The sequence below is a fragment of the Dipodomys merriami genome, unplaced genomic scaffold (assembly GCF_024711535.1).
Source record: "Dipodomys merriami isolate MVZ:Mamm:240054 unplaced genomic scaffold, mDipMer1.0.p SCAF_19, whole genome shotgun sequence".
In the NCBI taxonomy this organism is placed as follows: Eukaryota; Metazoa; Chordata; class Mammalia; order Rodentia; family Heteromyidae; genus Dipodomys; species Dipodomys merriami.
This window is the reverse complement of record NW_027203270.1, coordinates 25,936,303-25,953,860: the sequence shown is the minus strand read 5'-3', so window position 1 is coordinate 25,953,860 and position 17,558 is coordinate 25,936,303. Positions and strand designations below refer to the sequence as shown.

Sequence of the window (17,558 nt, the reverse complement as noted above, 5' to 3'; positions counted from 1 at the left end):
AATATAAAAAAAAATTTAAAAAGGACTTGGTCTCTGGAAATAGCAAATAATAATTTCAAGAATATAAGAAGCCGGGCACTGGTGGCTCATGCCTGTAATGCTAGCTACTAGGGGGCTGAGCTCTGAGGACTGCGGTTGGAAGCCAGCCCAGGCAGAAAGTCTATGAGACTCTTATCTTCAGTTAATCACCAGAAAAGGAGAAGTGGTGCTGTGGCTCAAGTGGTAGAGTACTAGCCTTGAGCAAAAAGAAGCTCAGGACAGTGCCCATGCCCTGAGTTCAAGCCCCAGAACAGGCCAAAATAAATAAATGAATAAATAGAATATAAGATACAATTAAAAGAAGGTTGTCACTGTGAGGTGACCTTGGCTCAAAGCCTGTAATCCCAGCTACCCAAGGGGGTTGAGATGAGAGGATTGCAGTTCAAAGTTATTGCCGTATCTTGGCATTTTGGCTCAAGGCTGGGACTCTACCATTTCAGCCACACCTCAGTTCTAGGTGGTTCATTCTTGCTTTTCTTCGTAGCATCACGATCATGCTGAAAGTCCTGGATGTAAGTACTGATGGAGGGGTGGCGCCAGGGATGTCGCTCAGGGCTATGGAACTTCCTGAAAGTCCTGCTCCTTGCAGATACCAAAGAAATAGCAGGCTAATGGTTCACGCCTGTAATCCTAGCTACTCAGGAGGCTGAGATCTGAAGATCCCGGTTCGAAGCCAGCCCGGGTGGGAAATTCCGTGAGACTCTAGTCTCCAATTAATCACGGAAAAAGCCGGAAGGGGCGCTGTGGCTAAAGTGGTAGAGTGCTAGCCACGGGCAAAAGGACCCCAGGGACAGCACCCAGGCCCTGTGTTGAGTCTCCAGGAGGACCAGCAAAACAGGAGAAAGTTATTTACTACTGCATGGATGAAAGGGAAGGCAGACGCTCTGGGAAGGCCAGCAGGGCCTGGCCCGGGCCCGGGCGCCGGAGGGGGTCACGCGCTCCCCGACCACGCGCGCGCGCGCACAGCAGAGACCAGGGGCGCGGCCCGGGAGCCGTCAGGGCCCGGAAGCCCGTGACCGGGCGGGTAGCCAGGGCGCTACCTCCAGTCACGTGGCCTGACGGCCGCAGCTGATTGGTCGCTGGCTGATCCGGATCCCGGATTGGCTGTCCGCGGAGCGCCGGGCCGGCTGAGACCATGGAGGCGGCGGTGCTGGCCACGGCTCTGGGACTCCTGCTCCTGGCGGGGGCCGGGGGCTCGGCGGGCGACGAGGCGCGGGAAGCGGCGGCCGTGAGGGCGCTCGTGGCCCGGCTCCTGGGGCCCGGGCCAGCGGCCAACTTCTTGGTGTCGGTGGAGCGCTCCCTGGCGGCCGAGTCCGGCTCGGACACCTACAGCCTGAGCGGCGGTGGCGGGGCGCCCGTGCGGGTGCGCGGCTCCACGGGCGTGGCGGCCGCCGCAGGGCTGCACCGTTACCTGCGCGACTTCTGCGGGTGTCAGGTGGCCTGGTCCAGCTCTCAGCTGCACCTGCCGTGGCCGCTGCCCGAAGTGCCCGAGGAGCTGACCGAGGCCACGCCCAACAGGTATCCCGATCGCCCCGGGAAGCTCGTGGACAGCTGCCTCCAAGCCCCGGGGCAACCCCGGCCCTAGGACACCCACTCTGCGCTTAGGTTCCGCCCCACACTTGCACTGGGCTGGAACCGAGGAAGCCTGGACACTTGCCAGCTCCATTAGCTCTGAGATCCAGCAACTCTGACTTAAAATCCTAGTGCCCCTCTAACAGCTGTGTGTCCTAAGCAAATCACTCAGCTTCTCAGAGTCATCTGAAAAGATGAAATTAAGGACTACCACCGTGTAGTGATGAAAGTTTGCACAGTGGTAGGCATGGGTGTTGAGTTGCAGGTGCATAACTGTGACCAGTAAAGTCTATTTCCTCCCTACCTGATACTGGGGCTTGTACTCTACCACTTGAGTCAAACCTCCACTTCCAGCTTTTAGCTGGGTAATTAGAAATAAGAGTCTCAGGACTTTCCTGCCTTGGATAGCTTCCAACAGGACTGAGAACCTCAGATTTCAGCCTCTTGAGTAGCTAGGATTACAAGCATAAGCTCACCTGCACCTGACACTGATCTCTCTCTCTCTCTCTCTCTCTCTCTCTCTCTCACACACACACACACACACACACACACACACACACACACATCATGAAGCTTGAACTCTGGACCTGAGTGCTTTGATCTCTTTTTTTTTTTTTTTTTTTTGTCGGTCGTGGGGCTTGAACTCTGGGCCTGAGCGCTGTCCCTCAGCTCTTCAGCTCAAGGTGAGCACTCTACCACTTGAGCTATAGCGCCACTTCCGGTTTTCTGGTGGTTTATTGGAGATAGGAGTCTCACGGTCTCTCCTGCCCGGGCTGGTTTTGAACCGCGATCCTCAGATTTCAGCCTCCTGAGTAGCTAGGATTACAGGCGTGAGCCACCAGCGCCCGGCTGCTTTGATCTCTTTTAGCTCAAAGCAAGTGCTCTACCACTTAAGCCACAGCACCACTTCCAGTTTTCTGGTGGTTAATTGGAAATAAGAGATTCACAGACTTTCCTTGCCTTGGCTGGCTTTGAACCATGATCCTCAGCTCTCATCCTCCTGAGTAGCTAGGATTACAGGAGTGAGCTACTGGCGCTGAGGTCTTGACCTCTTTTTGAAGATGCTGAAGAGTGATGTACACCAGGCTCACAGGCCTCTGTTGCAGCACTTGCCATACTATGTGGAGATGCTTTCTCACATCTGTCTTTGTGGTGGCAGGACAGGGCTCCTCTTCCAGACAGGGAGCAACTTGGCCATATAATACAAGTGTTGAATGAAATGAAATATGGGCCCACAAATGTCTTCCAGGCTAGAAGGCCCTGGGTGAAGCGCATGTACCCAAGTCTCAGCTCCGGAGGTAGATACTGGATTAAAGCAAATAGAGAGGCCAGTTTGGGACTACTCCCCACTCTGCTACTGGGAGTAGGGATAGGAGTTTCTAGGGTGGTGAGGCATCCTCTCTGCCTGCAGCTATGTTCCCCTCTCCACAGGTACCGCTATTACCAGAACGTGTGCACCCAAAGCTACTCATTTGTGTGGTGGGACTGGGCCCGCTGGGAACAAGAGATCGACTGGATGGCACTGAATGGCATCAACCTGGCACTAGCCTGGAATGGCCAGGAGGCCATCTGGCAGCGGGTGCGTGCCCACTGGTTCTACCTCCTACTCCTCCTGCTCCTTGTGCCTGTCTCCAGCCTCAGCACAGCCCAGGGCTGGGAATGTGGCTTAGTGGTCGAGTGCTTGCCTAGCATGCATGAAGCCCTGGGTTGGATCCCTCAGTACCACATACCCAGAAAAAGCCAGAAGTGGTATTGTGGCTCAAGTAGTAGAGTGCTAGCCTTGAGCAAAAGAAGCTAAGGGACAGTGCCCAGGCCCTGAGTTCAAGCCCCAGGATTGGAAAAAAGAATAAGAGCTCCAGAAATGCTTGTAGACAAATGATGATGTCCCAGCCTTCACACATCTGAGTCTTTACTGTGGATGAAACCCCAACACTACTGAACCTGTGTAAGACTCCACAGGTCCTACACACACATGCACACCTATTCTACCTCATCAGCAGGCCTGATCTCTACCCTGGGATGTTCATCTGAGCATCCTTGCTCCATGAAGCTTCTTAAGTACCAGATTGGGGGACAGTTTCTTTGTGCCCCACTTTCTCATCCATACACCCAAGGCAATAGTCTTCTGGACTTATCTGCTCACAGATCTCTTCCCCATGGACTGTGGCTCTTTGCACAAGGTTTTGTCTTAGTGACTCCAAGGCCCAGCAGTGCAGAAGCAATGGATGAATGCCTGTTCATGAATGGAGATGGCTGTGTTCCTAAGTGTGGGGAATCTGCTTCCTCTGCAGGTGTACCTGGCTTTGGGCCTGAACCAATCAGAGATCAATGAGTACTTCACTGGTCCTACCTTCCTGGCCTGGGAGCGCATGGGCAACCTGCACACCTGGGGCGGCCCCCTGTCCCGCTTCTGGCACCTCAAGCAGCTTCACTTGCAGGTAAAAGGATGGGGAAGGGCAGGGATAGGTTGGTCAAGTTCAGGGAGGATGGTATTTGACCAGCCTCGGGGCCAATAGTAACTGTTCCACGGGGCAGGTGAGGTCCTGCTCACAGCTGCTCTTCCTCCCAGCATCAGATCCTGTACCGGATGCGCTCTTTCGGCATGACCCCGGTGTTGCCTGCGTTCGCAGGCCATGTCCCCAAGGCTATCACCAGGTGAGCTTGGAATGGAGAGTTATTTTTTCCCTGTAAGACCTCACTTGAAAGCTGGGCACTGGTGGCTCATGCCTGAAATCCTACTTAGGAGACAGGATCATAGTTCAAAGACAGCCTGGGCACGAAAGCCCAGGAAACTCTTATCTCCAACTAACTAGCAAAAATGTCAGAATTAGAGGTTTAGTTCAAGTGGTACAGCACCAGTGTTGAGAAAAAAAATGTAAGGGACAACACCTAGATCTTGAGTTTAAGCCCCAGTACCAGTACTAAAAAAGAAAAAAGAAAAAAAGTGTAGCTTGAAGAAAAACTTAAAAGCCAGGGGTAGTAGCAAATGCCTGTATGCCTGTGATCCCATATACTCTGGAGGCAGAGGTAGGAGGATCAAGATCAGAGGCCAGCCATGGAAAAATTATCACAAGACTTTATCTGAAAAACAAGCTAAGTGTAAAACATTGATGGCATGGCTCAGGTGGTAGAGCATTACCCTAACGTGTGTGTGTGTGTGTGTGTGTGTGTGCGTGCGCGTGCGTGTGAGTGCCACCCTGGGTTCAATTCCCAATACCAAAAAATAAATAGTAAGTTCTAGATGGAGGCCTAAGTCTGACTCCTGGCTAGCCGTGTGGCAATTACATGGCTGCTTCCTGCCTCAGTTTCCTTACTTGTAAAATGGGATCCTCACTTACTTTGCCATAAGGGTTGGGAGTTAGACTTGGTGCAGAATGTTAGCAAGTACCTGCTCATCAGCAGTAGCGAGGGTCGCACTGGTCTCTGTCCTACGCCTCTCTGCTCCACACCCTCCCTCCTGTGGCTGGAAAAGGCCCAGGGGAGACCCACAATCCCTTGGTAAGGGCCTTCATGGTGCCCATGCACACCTGTTCTCCCCGGCACCTGCTTGGCCTCCATGCTACCTCTTCACCTCCCTCTCCAGGAATCGGGAAGCTCATTCATTCATTCTGTGAACATTTGTCCAGCTATATGAGGATGCCAGACCCAGCTCTGTGCTGGGTCCTAGGAATGCAGCGATGAAGGCACCCCACGGGTGACAGTTGGGGATATAATTCAGTGAGAAGAGCAGGAATACATGTGCACTCGTGGAATGATAGGCAGAAAGGGCCCAGGAGAAAGGCAGTGCTGAGCCTAGTCTTCAACAAGGAGTATTCCTTTAAGTCAAAGGGAGAGGGGAAAGGAGAAAGGGAGAGAGACAGACAGACAGCACAATGGGAAAGAGAGAGATAGCAAAAGCAAACTTTCCAAACAGGAAATACTTAAATGATAAGTGAAAAGCAGGTAACAGAGGCAGAGGAAAGGACACAGAGCGCTCAGCATGTGCAAAGGCACAGGGGCATGAGAAGCCAAGACACACTCTGGATTGAGAGATGGTGATGCAGCTGGTGAGGAGTTATGGGAACACTGTCAGCCTCCAGGCACCTCTCTGAGCTTTTCTTCCCACTAGGGTATTTCCACACGCCAATGTCACCCAGTTGGGCAGTTGGGGACACTTCAACTGCTCCTATTCTTGCTCTCTCCTTCTGGCTCCTGAAGACCCCATATTCTCCGTCATTGGAAGCCTCTTTCTACGGGAGCTGACCAAGGAGTTCGGCACGGACCACATCTATGGGGCTGACACTTTCAATGAGATGCAGCCTCCCTCCTCGGAGCCCTCCTACCTCGCTGCAGCCACTGCTGCTGTCTATGAGGCCATGACCAAGGGTACGGGGCCTGGGGAAGGTGGGGAAGGGAGGAGTCGGCGGGAGGGGGAGGAGGACTGGAAATCACTCCTCCCTGTAACACACAGCACTGGGAAGCTTCCGCAGCTTGTGCATACAAACCATCTCTTAACTGCGCTGAGGCTGAAGCCTGATTGTTCGAGCCCAGACCCAGAATCCAGGAGACCCAAGTTAGGTCCTGCGACTTGTTCCTGTCTACCAAATCAAGAGACACAGGGAAGGTAGAGAAGGGACATATATTACGTGACAGCTAGGGACCACCAGCACTTCAGTGCATCTGTAGCCATCTTCTGAGAGTAAAGACACTGGCTTCAAGTTAAATAGGGAGTATTGAGGGCAGGGGGTGGGAGAAAGGTTCTGCATAACCACAGTCTGATAACAACAGTCCCAAATCCCAGGTGTGGCCTTGCTTACCTCCAGCTCAGTCTTTGTCCTTGGAGTTGCTGATATATTGTCACTTTGTTACTGGAACAGAACAGGAACAAGGTGGGCTCCTGAGTTTGGAGGCTGTTTTCTTTAAGATGATAAGAGGAAGGCATTGCCTGGTCGTAGAGCAACTTGCTCCCACACCAAATGCTTGTGATTGAATTTTCTCTTTCCTCGTGCAAACAGGTGATTGCAAAGAGGCTCCAGGAGAGAATAGTTCAGATACAAAGAATACAGATTCAAAGTTGAGGGGCTTTTAGTTAATTCACAGGGCCCAACAAAAGCATCTTTTAAGTTGCCTCTTACAGGTGTGAGAGGTGAATTGTGGAGTAAGATCTCAGTACTAACAGCTCCTGGCTGTTTGGCTTCTGACACATGAGCTCCCTCCTGGTGTTCAGTGGCTTCATCCAGACAATGGGTTGCCACACAGGAAGTATGATGCCTGGTCCTTTAAAACATCATTTGATTTGATCTCTAGCTCATTGATGAAACAGATTTTTGTAGGCCAGAGGTTAATAATATCTGGGTCCAAAGCCAATTAAGGTATTCATCATACTGCAGAATGTGAACCCAAGGCCCAAGTGATGGAGAAGGCTTTAGGCCAGCTGAGCAGGGAGCAGATTGGCTCAGGCTTCCTGGAGCAGTGCTCTCCATGTGTGATCCAGAACCAGTGGCTTGAGCACCCCTCTAAATCTGTGTGTATAAGTCCATTTGCCATGCTACAACATGGAGGCTGGGCTACTTTGTACAGAAAAGAGCTCTATAGTTTCAAAGAGCTGAATCTGGTGATGATCTTGTTGACAGAGTCTCAAAGCAGCACTGGGCAAGAGACAGGAAGTGCAAGCATGGGTGTTCTCTGTTCTCTCTTCCTCTTCTCATAAAGCCACCACAATGCAATCATGGGGCCTCCAGCCCAAATGACCTCATCATCTCCCAAAGTCCTCACCTCTAAACACCATAGTTGGATTAAGCTTTCGTTCATAGCTCACAAAAGGGATTTAAAAAAAAAAAGTGTGAGCACTTGTGTCTTTGTTTAATTTGTAACAAAGCCTTACAGGCAGGTGCAAACAGTAAGTGCTTGGGAGGCTGGGTGAGCTCACAGCTGGAGGAGGTAGCATTGGGGAAAGCTATGGTGACTGTGGCGTTGCGGGGGACCTGTGTCCTGTGATGGTCATGTTTCTTCTATGGACCTGTGTTCTCATGGATAGAATGGACTTGACCTGCACCTCGTGGCTTCCTCCACACTCATGACCTTTCTTCTCTCCCCCCCCCCCCCCCCCCCGCCACCAACTGCAGTGGACCCTCATGCGGTATGGTTACTCCAAGGTTGGCTCTTCCAGCACCAGCCAGAGTTTTGGGGACCTGCCCAAATCAGAGCTGTGCTGCATGCTGTGCCCCAAGGTCGCCTCCTGGTCCTGGACCTGTTTGCAGAAAGCCAGCCCGTGTACCTCCACACAGCCTCCTTCTATGGCCAGCCCTTCATCTGGTGCATGCTGCATAACTTTGGGGGTAACCATGGCCTGTTTGGAGCCCTGGAGGCTGTGAACCGAGGCCCCGAGTCTGCTCGCCGCTTCCCCAACTCAACCATGGTCGGCACTGGCATAGTCCCTGAGGGCATTGGCCAGAATGAAGTGGTTTATGCCCTCATGGCTGAACTGGGCTGGCGGAAGGACCCAGTGCCGGATTTGGAGGCCTGGGTGACCAGCTTTGCTGCCCGGCGGTACGGGGTCTCCCAGCCCAATGCGGAGGCAGCCTGGAGGCTACTGCTCAGGAGTGTCTACAACTGCTCTGGTGAGGACTGCAGAGGACACAACCGCAGCCCGCTGGTCAGGCGACCATCCCTCCAGCTAAATACCATGGTCTGGTACAACCGATCGGATGTGTTTGAAGCCTGGCGGTTACTTCTGAAAGCCGCTCCCAACCTGACCACCAGCCCGGCCTTCCGCTATGACCTGCTGGACGTCACCCGACAGGCAGTCCAGGAACTGGTCAGCTTGTACTATGAGGAGGCAAGGACAGCCTACCTGAAGCATAAGTCCCGTCCTCTATTCAGGGCTGGAGGTATCCTGGCCTATGAGCTTCTGCCTGCCCTGGATGAGGTGCTGGCTAGTGACAGCCGCTTCTTGCTGGGCAGTTGTCTGGAGCAGGCCCGGACAATGGCAGGCAGTGAGGCAGAGGCCTATTTCTATGAACAGAACAGCCGCTACCAGCTGACCCTATGGGGGCCAGAGGGCAACATCCTCGATTATGCAAACAAGCAGCTGTCTGGACTTGTGGCTGATTACTACCAGCCTCGCTGGGGCCTTTTCCTAGAGACCTTGGTGGACAGCCTGGCCCAGGGCATCCCTTTCCAGCAGCGCAAGTTCGATGAGAAAGCCTTCCAACTGGAGCAGGCCTTTGTTCTCAGCAAGAAGAGATATTCTAGCCAGCCCCAAGGCGACACTATAGACCTAGTCCAGAAGATCTTCCTCAAATATTCTCCCAGAGGGCTTGCTGGCTTTTTATGATGTCTCATTCTACCCATACCACTGCAGGGCAGGATATGGAAGCCTCGGGCTGGAAAAGGATCAGAGGATATCTCTAGGCCCGAGAGGAACAGCCAAAGGCCTGCCTGTGGGGCAGGTAAGCTCTGGGCTTGGAGGGAGATAAACTGTCCTCCATTACCTCCTGAAATCTGATATTGAAGAACTGTTTTCTATCAACTTAATAAAAGGATGAAGCACCCCAGGTCTGTCAGAATGAAAGGTCCTTGCTATGATATATCAGGGCCTGGCGTGGGCCCATTGCTTTCCACCCCTTGCCTCAGTTTCTTCATGTAAATTCTAACCTCTGACCTATGAACTTGTAAAAGGTATTTACTTCCACAATGTGTCAAGAAAGTGAAAACTTTTATTATTTTTATTTTTGGGTCCGGTCGTGGAGCCTGAACTCTGGGCCCAGGCGCTGTCCCTCAGCTCTTCAGCTCAAGGCTAGCGCTCTACCACTTGAGCCACAGCCCCACTTCCGGCTTCTTTTCTTTTTGCTTATGTGGTGCTGAGGAATCAAACCCAGGGCCTCATGCATGCAAGGCAAGCGCTCTACCACTGAGCCACCTTCCCAGCCCTGAAAACTTTTATTTTTGCCAGTCCTAGGGCTTGAACTCTGGGCCAGGACACTGTCCCTAGGCTCTTTTTGCTCAATGAGGGATTAACTCCCATCCTATTTTCCCAGGTATATACAGATGTCAGGCAAATCACCAAAGGTATTCGCATACTGCTTTACATAGGCAGGGCAATATTCCTAAGCCTGGAGGTAAACATTCTGTTGTGAGCCCAACCCCAAAGCCCCTCCCTCCCCGGCCACCTCCCTAGACCTAATGGCTTTTTCTTTAGCCTCTGCCTTCTTGCTCAGACCCCATCAAAACCCAACTCCTCTCCCACCTCTTTGCACAATCTCCAAGCCCGTAGGAAGGCTGTGCCCTCACTGCTATATCTCAATATAACAGTCCTCGCTTGTGGAAGATGAAGTCTGCCCTGTTTCCTTCCTTTCTCCTCCATTTTCCTAATACTCAAAGCTAGTGCTCTACAACTTGAGCTGTAACCCCACTTCCAGCTTTTTCTGTGATTAATTGGAGGTAAGAGTTTCAGGGATTTTTCTGCCTGGGCTGGCTTACAATGGCAATCCTCAGCTCTCAGCCTCCTGAGTAGCTAGAATTACAAGTGTGAGCCACCAGCACCCTTCTATAAACTCTTAATTGTTCCTGGGAGTACAGAGCAACCAGGAAATTGCCCACAGGAGAACCCAGGCCTCCTGCCTGCAAATTCTGCCTTCTTCCACCCCACCACATTCCTCTGGCCAGCAAGTAGGACAGTTGATGTTATAATCAGGGTCCTTTCTCAGCTTTGACCTGTTTGACCTGCAATCGGGAGGCGAGAGCCAGGCAGGGGTTTGAGGACTCAGCCTTGAGATTGTGGAGCAGATACCCAGACATAACAAGGGGTGGAGATGCCTTGCAGGCAGGGGCGGGGCAAAGCAGGTGATATCTCCGGACCTTCACCCAGGGTTCCCAGAGCGCTTAAACCTCACTCCAGCCTGATCATCATGGACCAGACTGTGGTGCTCATCACTGGCTGCTCCTCAGGCATCGGCCTGCACTTGGCTGTCCGTCTGGCCTCAGACCCTTCTAGGAGCTTCAAAGGTATATGTGAGGGGACAGTCCCGGAGAAAAGTGAAGAGCTCCCGGAGGGAAACAGGGTATTTAGATCTTCATACTCCATGCACCTCTAGTGTATGCCACGCTGAGGGACCTGAAAGCGCAAGGCCCTCTCCTGGAGGCCGCCAGGGCCAGGGCGTGCCCTCCCGACTCGCTGCAGACCCTGGAATTGGACGTGAGGGATTCGGATTCCGTAGCCAGTGCTCGGGCACGAGTGACTGAGGGCCGCGTGGACGTGCTGGGTGAGCTCACCGAAACGCCTTTGGCAAGAACCTTCCCTGCCCGGTGTCCCACCCAGGGAAGGGGTGGGGCAGGGCCGAAAGCAAGTTCATGAGGCTAGCGGGATGTGTGGGGTGTGTGGGGGGTCCTTCTCCCCACAGTGTGTAACGCGGGCCGGGGCCTGTTCGGGCCGCTGGAGGCACACGAGCTGGACGACGTGGGCACCGTGCTGGACGTGAATGTGATCGGTACGGTGCGCTTGCTGCAAGCCTTCCTGCCAGACATGAAGCGGCGCCGCAGCGGACGTGTGCTGGTGACCTCAAGTATGGGCGGCTTGATCGGTGCGTGGGGGCGTGGCCGCAGGCCGCACTGAGAGGTTGTGGGCGTGACTTGGCATTGGGAAAACGGTCCGGAAAGCAGGGGTGGGCGGGGCTTGGTGCCGGGAGGGGCGTTCCAGGGCGGGGTTTGCTCGTTGGGGGCGGGGCCTCCGCAACCTCCCATCCTCTTCCAGGGCTGCCCTTTCACGCTGTGTACTGCGCCAGTAAGTTCGCTCTGGAAGGTTTATGCGAGAGTCTGGCGGTTCTGCTGCTGCCCTTCGGGGTCCAGTGAGTCACATACACACACCCCCTCCTGGGCCCTCTGAATCCTGACCTTGGAATCCCAAGCACTTGGTCTTGGAACTACTCTCAGGCACCCCCCTGGCTCTCCTTCCCCAGCTCAAATGGTTGCATGCCAGGCACTGTGCACTTCGCGACTTAGCTACGGGGGCATGGGTTTTGTGATGTATCTCCCCTGCCCGGAGAGGCTCGATCACTGGCCTGGGCTACACAGCTTCAAGTCACCCAGCCAGGCTTAGATTCTGCCGCCTGAGTCTCCCTCAAAGGCTTGGCAAACGCTTTGCTTCTCTTAAATGCCCTGTCGCTTGGCGTGCGGCTGGGCCACCCAGCGGGGGGGCCGGGATGGGGCCTGGATCTTGTCTGCCACCACCCACTTGCCACTGTCACCCGTAGCATAAGCCTCATCGAGTGCGGCCCGGTACACACAGCCTTCTATGAGAAGCTGGAGGGCGGCCTAGGTGGAGCCCTGGACCGCGCGGATGCCCAGACCCGTCACCTCTTCTCGCTCTTCCAGCGCCACTTAATGCGTGTCTTTCAAGAGGCGCAGGATCCGGAGGAGGTGTCGGAGGTGGGTGACTGGGTGACACAAAGTGGGGAGGGAGAGTGCAGGGCAGGGCGCACGGTCCAGGCAGATGACCTCCAGCGCCCCTCTTCCCCCGCCCCAGGTGTTCCTCACCGCCCTGCGCGCCCCGCAGCCCTCCCTGCGCTACTTCAGCACCGAGCGCTTCCTGCCCCTGGCCAGGCTGCGCCTGGAGGATCTCAGCGGCTGCAGCTACGTGGCTACCTTGCACCGGGCCATGTTCTCTGACAAGCTGGTGGAGGGCTCTGAGGCCCAAGCCCGACCCCTAGGGGACCCTGAGGTCAGCCCTTCTGCTGCCCCTAAATAAATGTTTTTGCCTACGGCTACCTAATGAATCATGCTTTTCCTTCCGGGGGATTGGGCATTCCAGGGGAATGAGGCTAGGGTCACGTCTGCATTGTGTGGCCCCTACGTGACTAATACAGACCATATCTTCCCCACTTATACCTACAGGTCCCCCAGGAGGTGGGGACTCTGGGTCAAGCCTCAAAGCCATGCAGGGCCTAGGTTAGAACAGTCTCTGGATGTACAAGAGATGATTGCACCAGCAGGAAATTAGGGGAGAAAGGGAGCCTCCCTAGTTTGTGAATTGGCCCTGGTGAGTCATAATGCCTCCTCAGGCAAAGAACACTTTCCCTGTGTCAGTTCTTTTGCTCAAGGCTTGCACTCTACCACTTTGAGCTACAGCACCATTTCCAGTTTTCTGGTAGTTAACTAAAGATGAATCTCATGGACTTTCTTGCCCCAGCTGGCTTTGAACTGCTGTAGGGAACTCTGGAACTCAGCTATGACACCAGGAAAGGGTTAAGAGGTTGGAATGCCACTTTGTCAGTATTCAGAAGCTTGAGAATTGGACCCTGGAAAGGTCAAAACAGGCAAGGCAGAATAAATATATAAGTTAGCAATAACTAGACCTGATGATGTCTAAGTCACAGTTGACTGGCCCCTATGACGATTGAGACAATGGGAATAAGAAGAATGGGTCATGGTCACCACTTCTCATTGCTTCCTAACTACAGGGAGTTACTTATTACTATGTACACAAACTATGACTTACGTTAATGATTGTAACCACAAGATAGATTGACACCTTGTGTTCTGCACATACCTATAATCTTCCCTGAACTGAATAAATTTGCTTATGGGAGCTCAGGGTTGAGAAGCCAGTGAGATCTGGACCCCCTGACACCCCACTTTTCTATCCTCTGTCTTCTTCCTCTTTCTTCTATCCCATTACTCTCTGGTTCTGGTTAGCAACAAACTGAGATCCTCTGAGCTCAGCCTCCTGAGTAGCTAGGATTACAGGTGTAAGCCACCAGCGCCCGGCCCTGTGTCAGTTCTTATCTGTACATTTGAGTATGGCCCTACAATATGGCTGGCTCACTCCCAATAAAGGCTGAAAGTCTTCACCAGCCAGGTTAGAATTACTACGGATCATTCCCCTGTATAGCTTACATGGAACACAGCCACTAGATGTGTAGAGAAGAAACAAGGCTAAAAGAATCCAAGGCTAGGTGCTGGTGGCTCACACCTGTAACCCTAGATATTCAGAAGGATCTTTTTTTTTTTTTTTTTTTTTTTTGGTCCGGTCGTGGGGCCTGAACTCTGGGCCTGGGCGCTGTCCCTCAGCTCTTCAGCTCAAGGCTAGTGCTCTACCACTTGAGCCACAGCGCCATTTCCGGCTTTTTTCTTTTTGCTTATGTGGTGCTGAGGAATTCGAACCCAGAGCCTCGGGGGTATGCAAGGCAAGCACTCTACCACTGAGCCACCTTCCCAGCCCTGTCAGAAGGATCTTTAGTTCAAGACCTATCTGGGCAACAGAGCAAGATCCTGACAGCAAGAAAGAAGGAGGAGGAGGAGGGAGGAAAGAAGAAAAGGAGGAGTAGGAAAAGCAGAAGCAAAAGCAAGAAATAAAAAGGAGAAAAGGAAAGGAAAAAGATTCAGATTCTGATGGTGTCCTTGTTCAGAAAACATTTTGGAGTCAGGTGCTATGCATAATATCTGTAATCATAGCTACTCAGGAGGCTGAGATCTGAGTATCACAGTTTAAAGCTCACCCAAACAAACACATCTAGCCGGGTGCCGGTGGCTCACGCCTGTAATCCTAGCTACTCAGGAGGCTGAGATCTGAGGATCTTGGCTCAAAGCCAGCCTGGGCAGGAAAGTCCGTGAGACTCTTAACTCCAATAAACCACTAGAAAACTGGAAGTGGTACTGTGGCTTAAGTGGTAGAGCACTCACCTTGAGCTGAGGAGTGCAGGGACAGTGCCGAGGCGCAGAGTTCAAGTCCCAGGACCAACAAAAATAAATAAATAAATAAAACAGTTGGAGGGACCATACTGGAGGCAATGTAATACTATTTTATTTTAGTCCAGGAAAACAGCAAAGAAATAGTATCAAAAATCATAGAAGAGCAAACCAGACAGGGAACTGCAAGTACTAGACCTTGAGGCAGGGGGTCAGGAAAGCCAGAATAGATGGAGAAGGACAGTGGGGGAAGAGCAAGTCAGTGGAAGGCAGGAGGCAGATCACATTATAGAAGGTCTTGGAGACCTTGTGGGGAAACCTTGGAGTTTGCAGATAGGAAGTTACAGGCACTATGCCCACCCCGCCTGCACTCCAGCTCTGTACTGGGTTTCAAACCCACGGCCTCTTGCAGCAAGTACTCTGCCACTGAACCAAACCCCAGCCCAAGGTTTTATTTGGTGTGTTTGGGGTTTCTTTTGTGAGGTTACTGGGATTTGAACTCAGGGCCTCATACTCTCAGTTAAGTTCTTTCATTTGAGGCTGGCACTGTACCACTTGAACCACACTTCACTTGTGACTTTTTTGCTGATTAACTGGAGATATAAGGGTCCCTTAGAAGCTGGGCATTAATGGCCATGCCTGTAATCCTAGTTACTCAGGAAGCTGAAATCTGAAGATCATGGTTTGAAAGTCAGGCCAGGCAGAAAAGTCCATGAGACTCTTTTCTTCAAAAACTACCCAAACAAAACAAAACAATTATGCCTGTAATCCTAGCTACTCAGGAGGTTGAGATCTGAGGATCGCTGTTAAAAACCAGCCCAGGCAGGAAAGTCTATGAGACTCTTATCTCCAAGAAAATCACCAGAAAACCAGAAGTGGCGCTGTGGCTCAAATGGTAGAGCGCTAGCCTTGAGCTGAAGAGCTGAGGGACAAGCGCCTAGGCTCAGAGTTCAAGCCCCAGGACCCACAAAATCAAAAAACAAAAAACTAGTGGAGCTGTGGCTCAAGTGGTAGAGCTCTAAACTTGAGCAAAAGAAGCTCAGGGAAAGTGCCCAGTTCAAGCCTGAGGACCTGCACACATTCACACATTCTCTCTCTCTCTCTCTCTGTCTCTCTTGCTTAGATGTTTGTGTGTGTGTGTGTGTGTTTTGTTGTTCGTTGGGCTTGAACTCTGGGCTTGGACGCTGTCCCTGCGCTCTTCAGCTCAAGGCTCTACTGCTTGAGCCACAGTGCCACTTCCAGTTTTCTAGTGATTTATTGGAGATAAGAGTCTCATGGAGTTTCTCAGCCTCCTGAGTAGAAAGGATTACAGGTGTGAGCCACTGGCACCCGGCTTGAGTTTATTTATTTATTTTTTTGTCGGTCGTGGGGCTTGAACTCTGGGCCTGAGTGCTGTCCCTCAGCGTTTCAGCTCAAGGCAAGCGCTCCACCACTTGAGCTACAGCGCCACTTCTGGTTTTCTGGTGGTTTGTTGGAAATAGCAGTCTCACGGTCTTTCCTGCCCGGGCTGGCTTTGAACCGAGATCCTCAGATCTCAGCCTCCTGAGTAGCCAGGATTACAGGCGTGAGCCACCAGCGCCCGGCATATTTGAGTTTATTTTTTTTTTTGTTTTTTTTTTTTGTCGGTCGTGGGTCTTGAACTCTGGGCCTGGGCGCTGTCCCTCAGCTCTTCAGCTCAAGGCGAGCGCTCTACCACTTGAGCTACAGCGTCACTTCCGCTTTTTTTGGTGGTTTATTGGAGATAGGAGTCTCACGGTCTTTCCTGCCTGGGCTGGCTTTGAACCGGGATCCTCAGATCTCAGCCTCCTGAGTAGCTAGGATTATAGGCGTGAGCCACCAGCGCCCGGCTTGAGTTTATTTTTGTTCATGGCTTAAAAAATTTTTTATTAGGGGCTGGGAAGGTGGCTCAGTGGTAGAGCGCTTGCCTTGCATGCATGAGGCCCTGGGTTCCATTCCTCAGCACCACATAAGCAAAAAGAAAAAAGCTGGAAGTGGCACTGTGGCTCAAGTAGTAGAGCGCTAGCCTTGAACTGAAGGGCTGAGGGACAGCACCCAGGCCCAGAGTTCAGGCCCCATGACCATACCCAAAAAAAAGAATTTTTTTTTATTAACCACCCTCATCCTAAGACACAGGAAGGTCAGGACTTTTTGTTACTGTCCAGTTACTGTCCTAGAATAAACCTGCACTAAACATACATTTCTGAATCAAAGTAACTTGGTGTGCTAAATGAGGTATGCAAATGCTTTGGGACATACCAACAGTCTTTGTTTTTGCTTTTTCAAATCAAGCCCTTAAACCCAACTCAAAGCAGAGTGTTGTAATCCTAGCCAAGAGGCTGAGATAGGAAGATCAATCACAGTTCAATGCCAGACCAGTCAAATTCTAGAGATTTGTATCTCCAATTAATCAGCAAAAAGCTAAAGTGGAGGTGTGACTCAAGTGGTAGAATGTTAGCCTTGAGTAGAAAAAGCCAAAAGAAGGAGGTAGGTTCTGAGTTCAAATCCCAGTCCTGGCACAAACAGACAATACCAACCCAATGTATACGGCTTTACAACTCTTTGGCCCCTGACTCCAAAGGCACATGATCTCCAAAGGCAGATGTGCAGAGCTGAAGGTTGGTGTTGCTCAGTGTTGTTGCTTAGTTGCTGGGGAAGGACAGCACTTTGTAGAAACTTTTAGGATTGGTTACTCTTTCTTTTGATATCTCCCTGGATGATTCATCTAGAATGTTGGCTTCTCCCCCACATTGCTATTATTATAACCCCAGCCTCCTCAAGCTCTAGTAAATCCTTACCACTAAGTCTCCAGCCCTAGCCACCCCTTTTTCTCCTGGCAGAGACATCAGAAGCTCTAATGAGGCAGGATGGGGAGGTGAGGATACAGGGAAATTATATTGCTTGAAGCAAACATCAAATGGGCCAGACTCAAAACATTTTTATTTTGCTGGTCTGGGGCTTGAACTCAGAGCCTGAGTGGGCCTGTCCCTCTCTGTGCTCAAGGCCAGCACTCTACTAGTTGAGCCACAGCGCCACATCCAGCCTTTTCTGTTTATGTGGTACAGAGGAATCAAACGCAGGGTTTCATGCATGCTAGGCAAGCACTGTATTCCTAAGCTACATTCCCAGCCCCCAGACTCAAAATTTAAAGCCAGGACCTGGCTCTGGTGGCTCAGGTGTGTAATCCTTGCTACTCAGGAGGCTGAGATCTGAGGACTGAGAAGCCAGCCTAGGCAGACAAATCTTTGAGACTCTCATCTCCAGTTAACCAGCAAAAAGCCAGATGT

The 17,558-nt window shown here is 51.9% G+C and overlaps 2 protein-coding genes across 2 annotated transcripts; both read left to right on the top strand.

Moving 5' to 3' along the window:
* The first annotated feature begins 1,160 nt into the window (after window positions 1-1,160).
* On the top strand, window positions 1,161-9,146 carry Naglu (N-acetyl-alpha-glucosaminidase). The gene is made up of 6 exons (XM_070027995.1): window positions 1,161-1,557; window positions 3,043-3,190; window positions 3,903-4,049; window positions 4,181-4,266; window positions 5,720-5,976; window positions 7,716-9,146. The coding sequence occupies exons 1-6, from the start codon at window positions 1,175-1,177 to the stop codon at window positions 8,924-8,926; spliced, it is 2,232 nt and encodes a 743-aa protein (XP_069884096.1). The 5' UTR covers window positions 1,161-1,174; the 3' UTR covers window positions 8,927-9,146.
* Window positions 8,953-12,343, top strand: Hsd17b1 (hydroxysteroid 17-beta dehydrogenase 1). The gene is made up of 7 exons (XM_070027996.1): window positions 8,953-9,041; window positions 10,460-10,596; window positions 10,686-10,853; window positions 10,992-11,171; window positions 11,342-11,435; window positions 11,841-12,015; window positions 12,113-12,343. Exons 2-7 carry the CDS (start codon window positions 10,500-10,502, stop codon window positions 12,332-12,334), a joined length of 936 nt encoding a protein of 311 aa, XP_069884097.1. The 5' UTR covers window positions 8,953-9,041; window positions 10,460-10,499; the 3' UTR covers window positions 12,335-12,343.
* The last annotated feature ends 5,215 nt before the right edge of the window (window positions 12,344-17,558 follow it).

What these genes read in the sequence shown, in the direction of transcription:
- Naglu (XM_070027995.1), top strand. Translation starts at nt 1,175, where the DNA reads ATGGAGGCGGCGGTGCTGGCCACGGCTCTGGGACTCCTGCTCCTGGCG. An exon ending in GTCCCCAAGGCTATCACCAG is followed by an intron (nt 4,267 to 5,719) that starts GTGAGCTTGGAA and finishes TCTTCCCACTAG; the next exon opens with GGTATTTCCACACGCCAATG. An exon ending in CTATGAGGCCATGACCAAGG is followed by an intron (nt 5,977 to 7,715) that starts GTACGGGGCCTG and finishes CACCAACTGCAG; the next exon opens with TGGACCCTCATGCGGTATGG.
- Hsd17b1 (XM_070027996.1), top strand. Translation starts at nt 10,500, where the DNA reads ATGGACCAGACTGTGGTGCTCATCACTGGCTGCTCCTCAGGCATCGGC. An exon ending in AAGTATGGGCGGCTTGATCG is followed by an intron (nt 11,172 to 11,341) that starts GTGCGTGGGGGC and finishes ATCCTCTTCCAG; the next exon opens with GGCTGCCCTTTCACGCTGTG. An exon ending in CTGCTGCCCTTCGGGGTCCA is followed by an intron (nt 11,436 to 11,840) that starts GTGAGTCACATA and finishes TGTCACCCGTAG; the next exon opens with CATAAGCCTCATCGAGTGCG.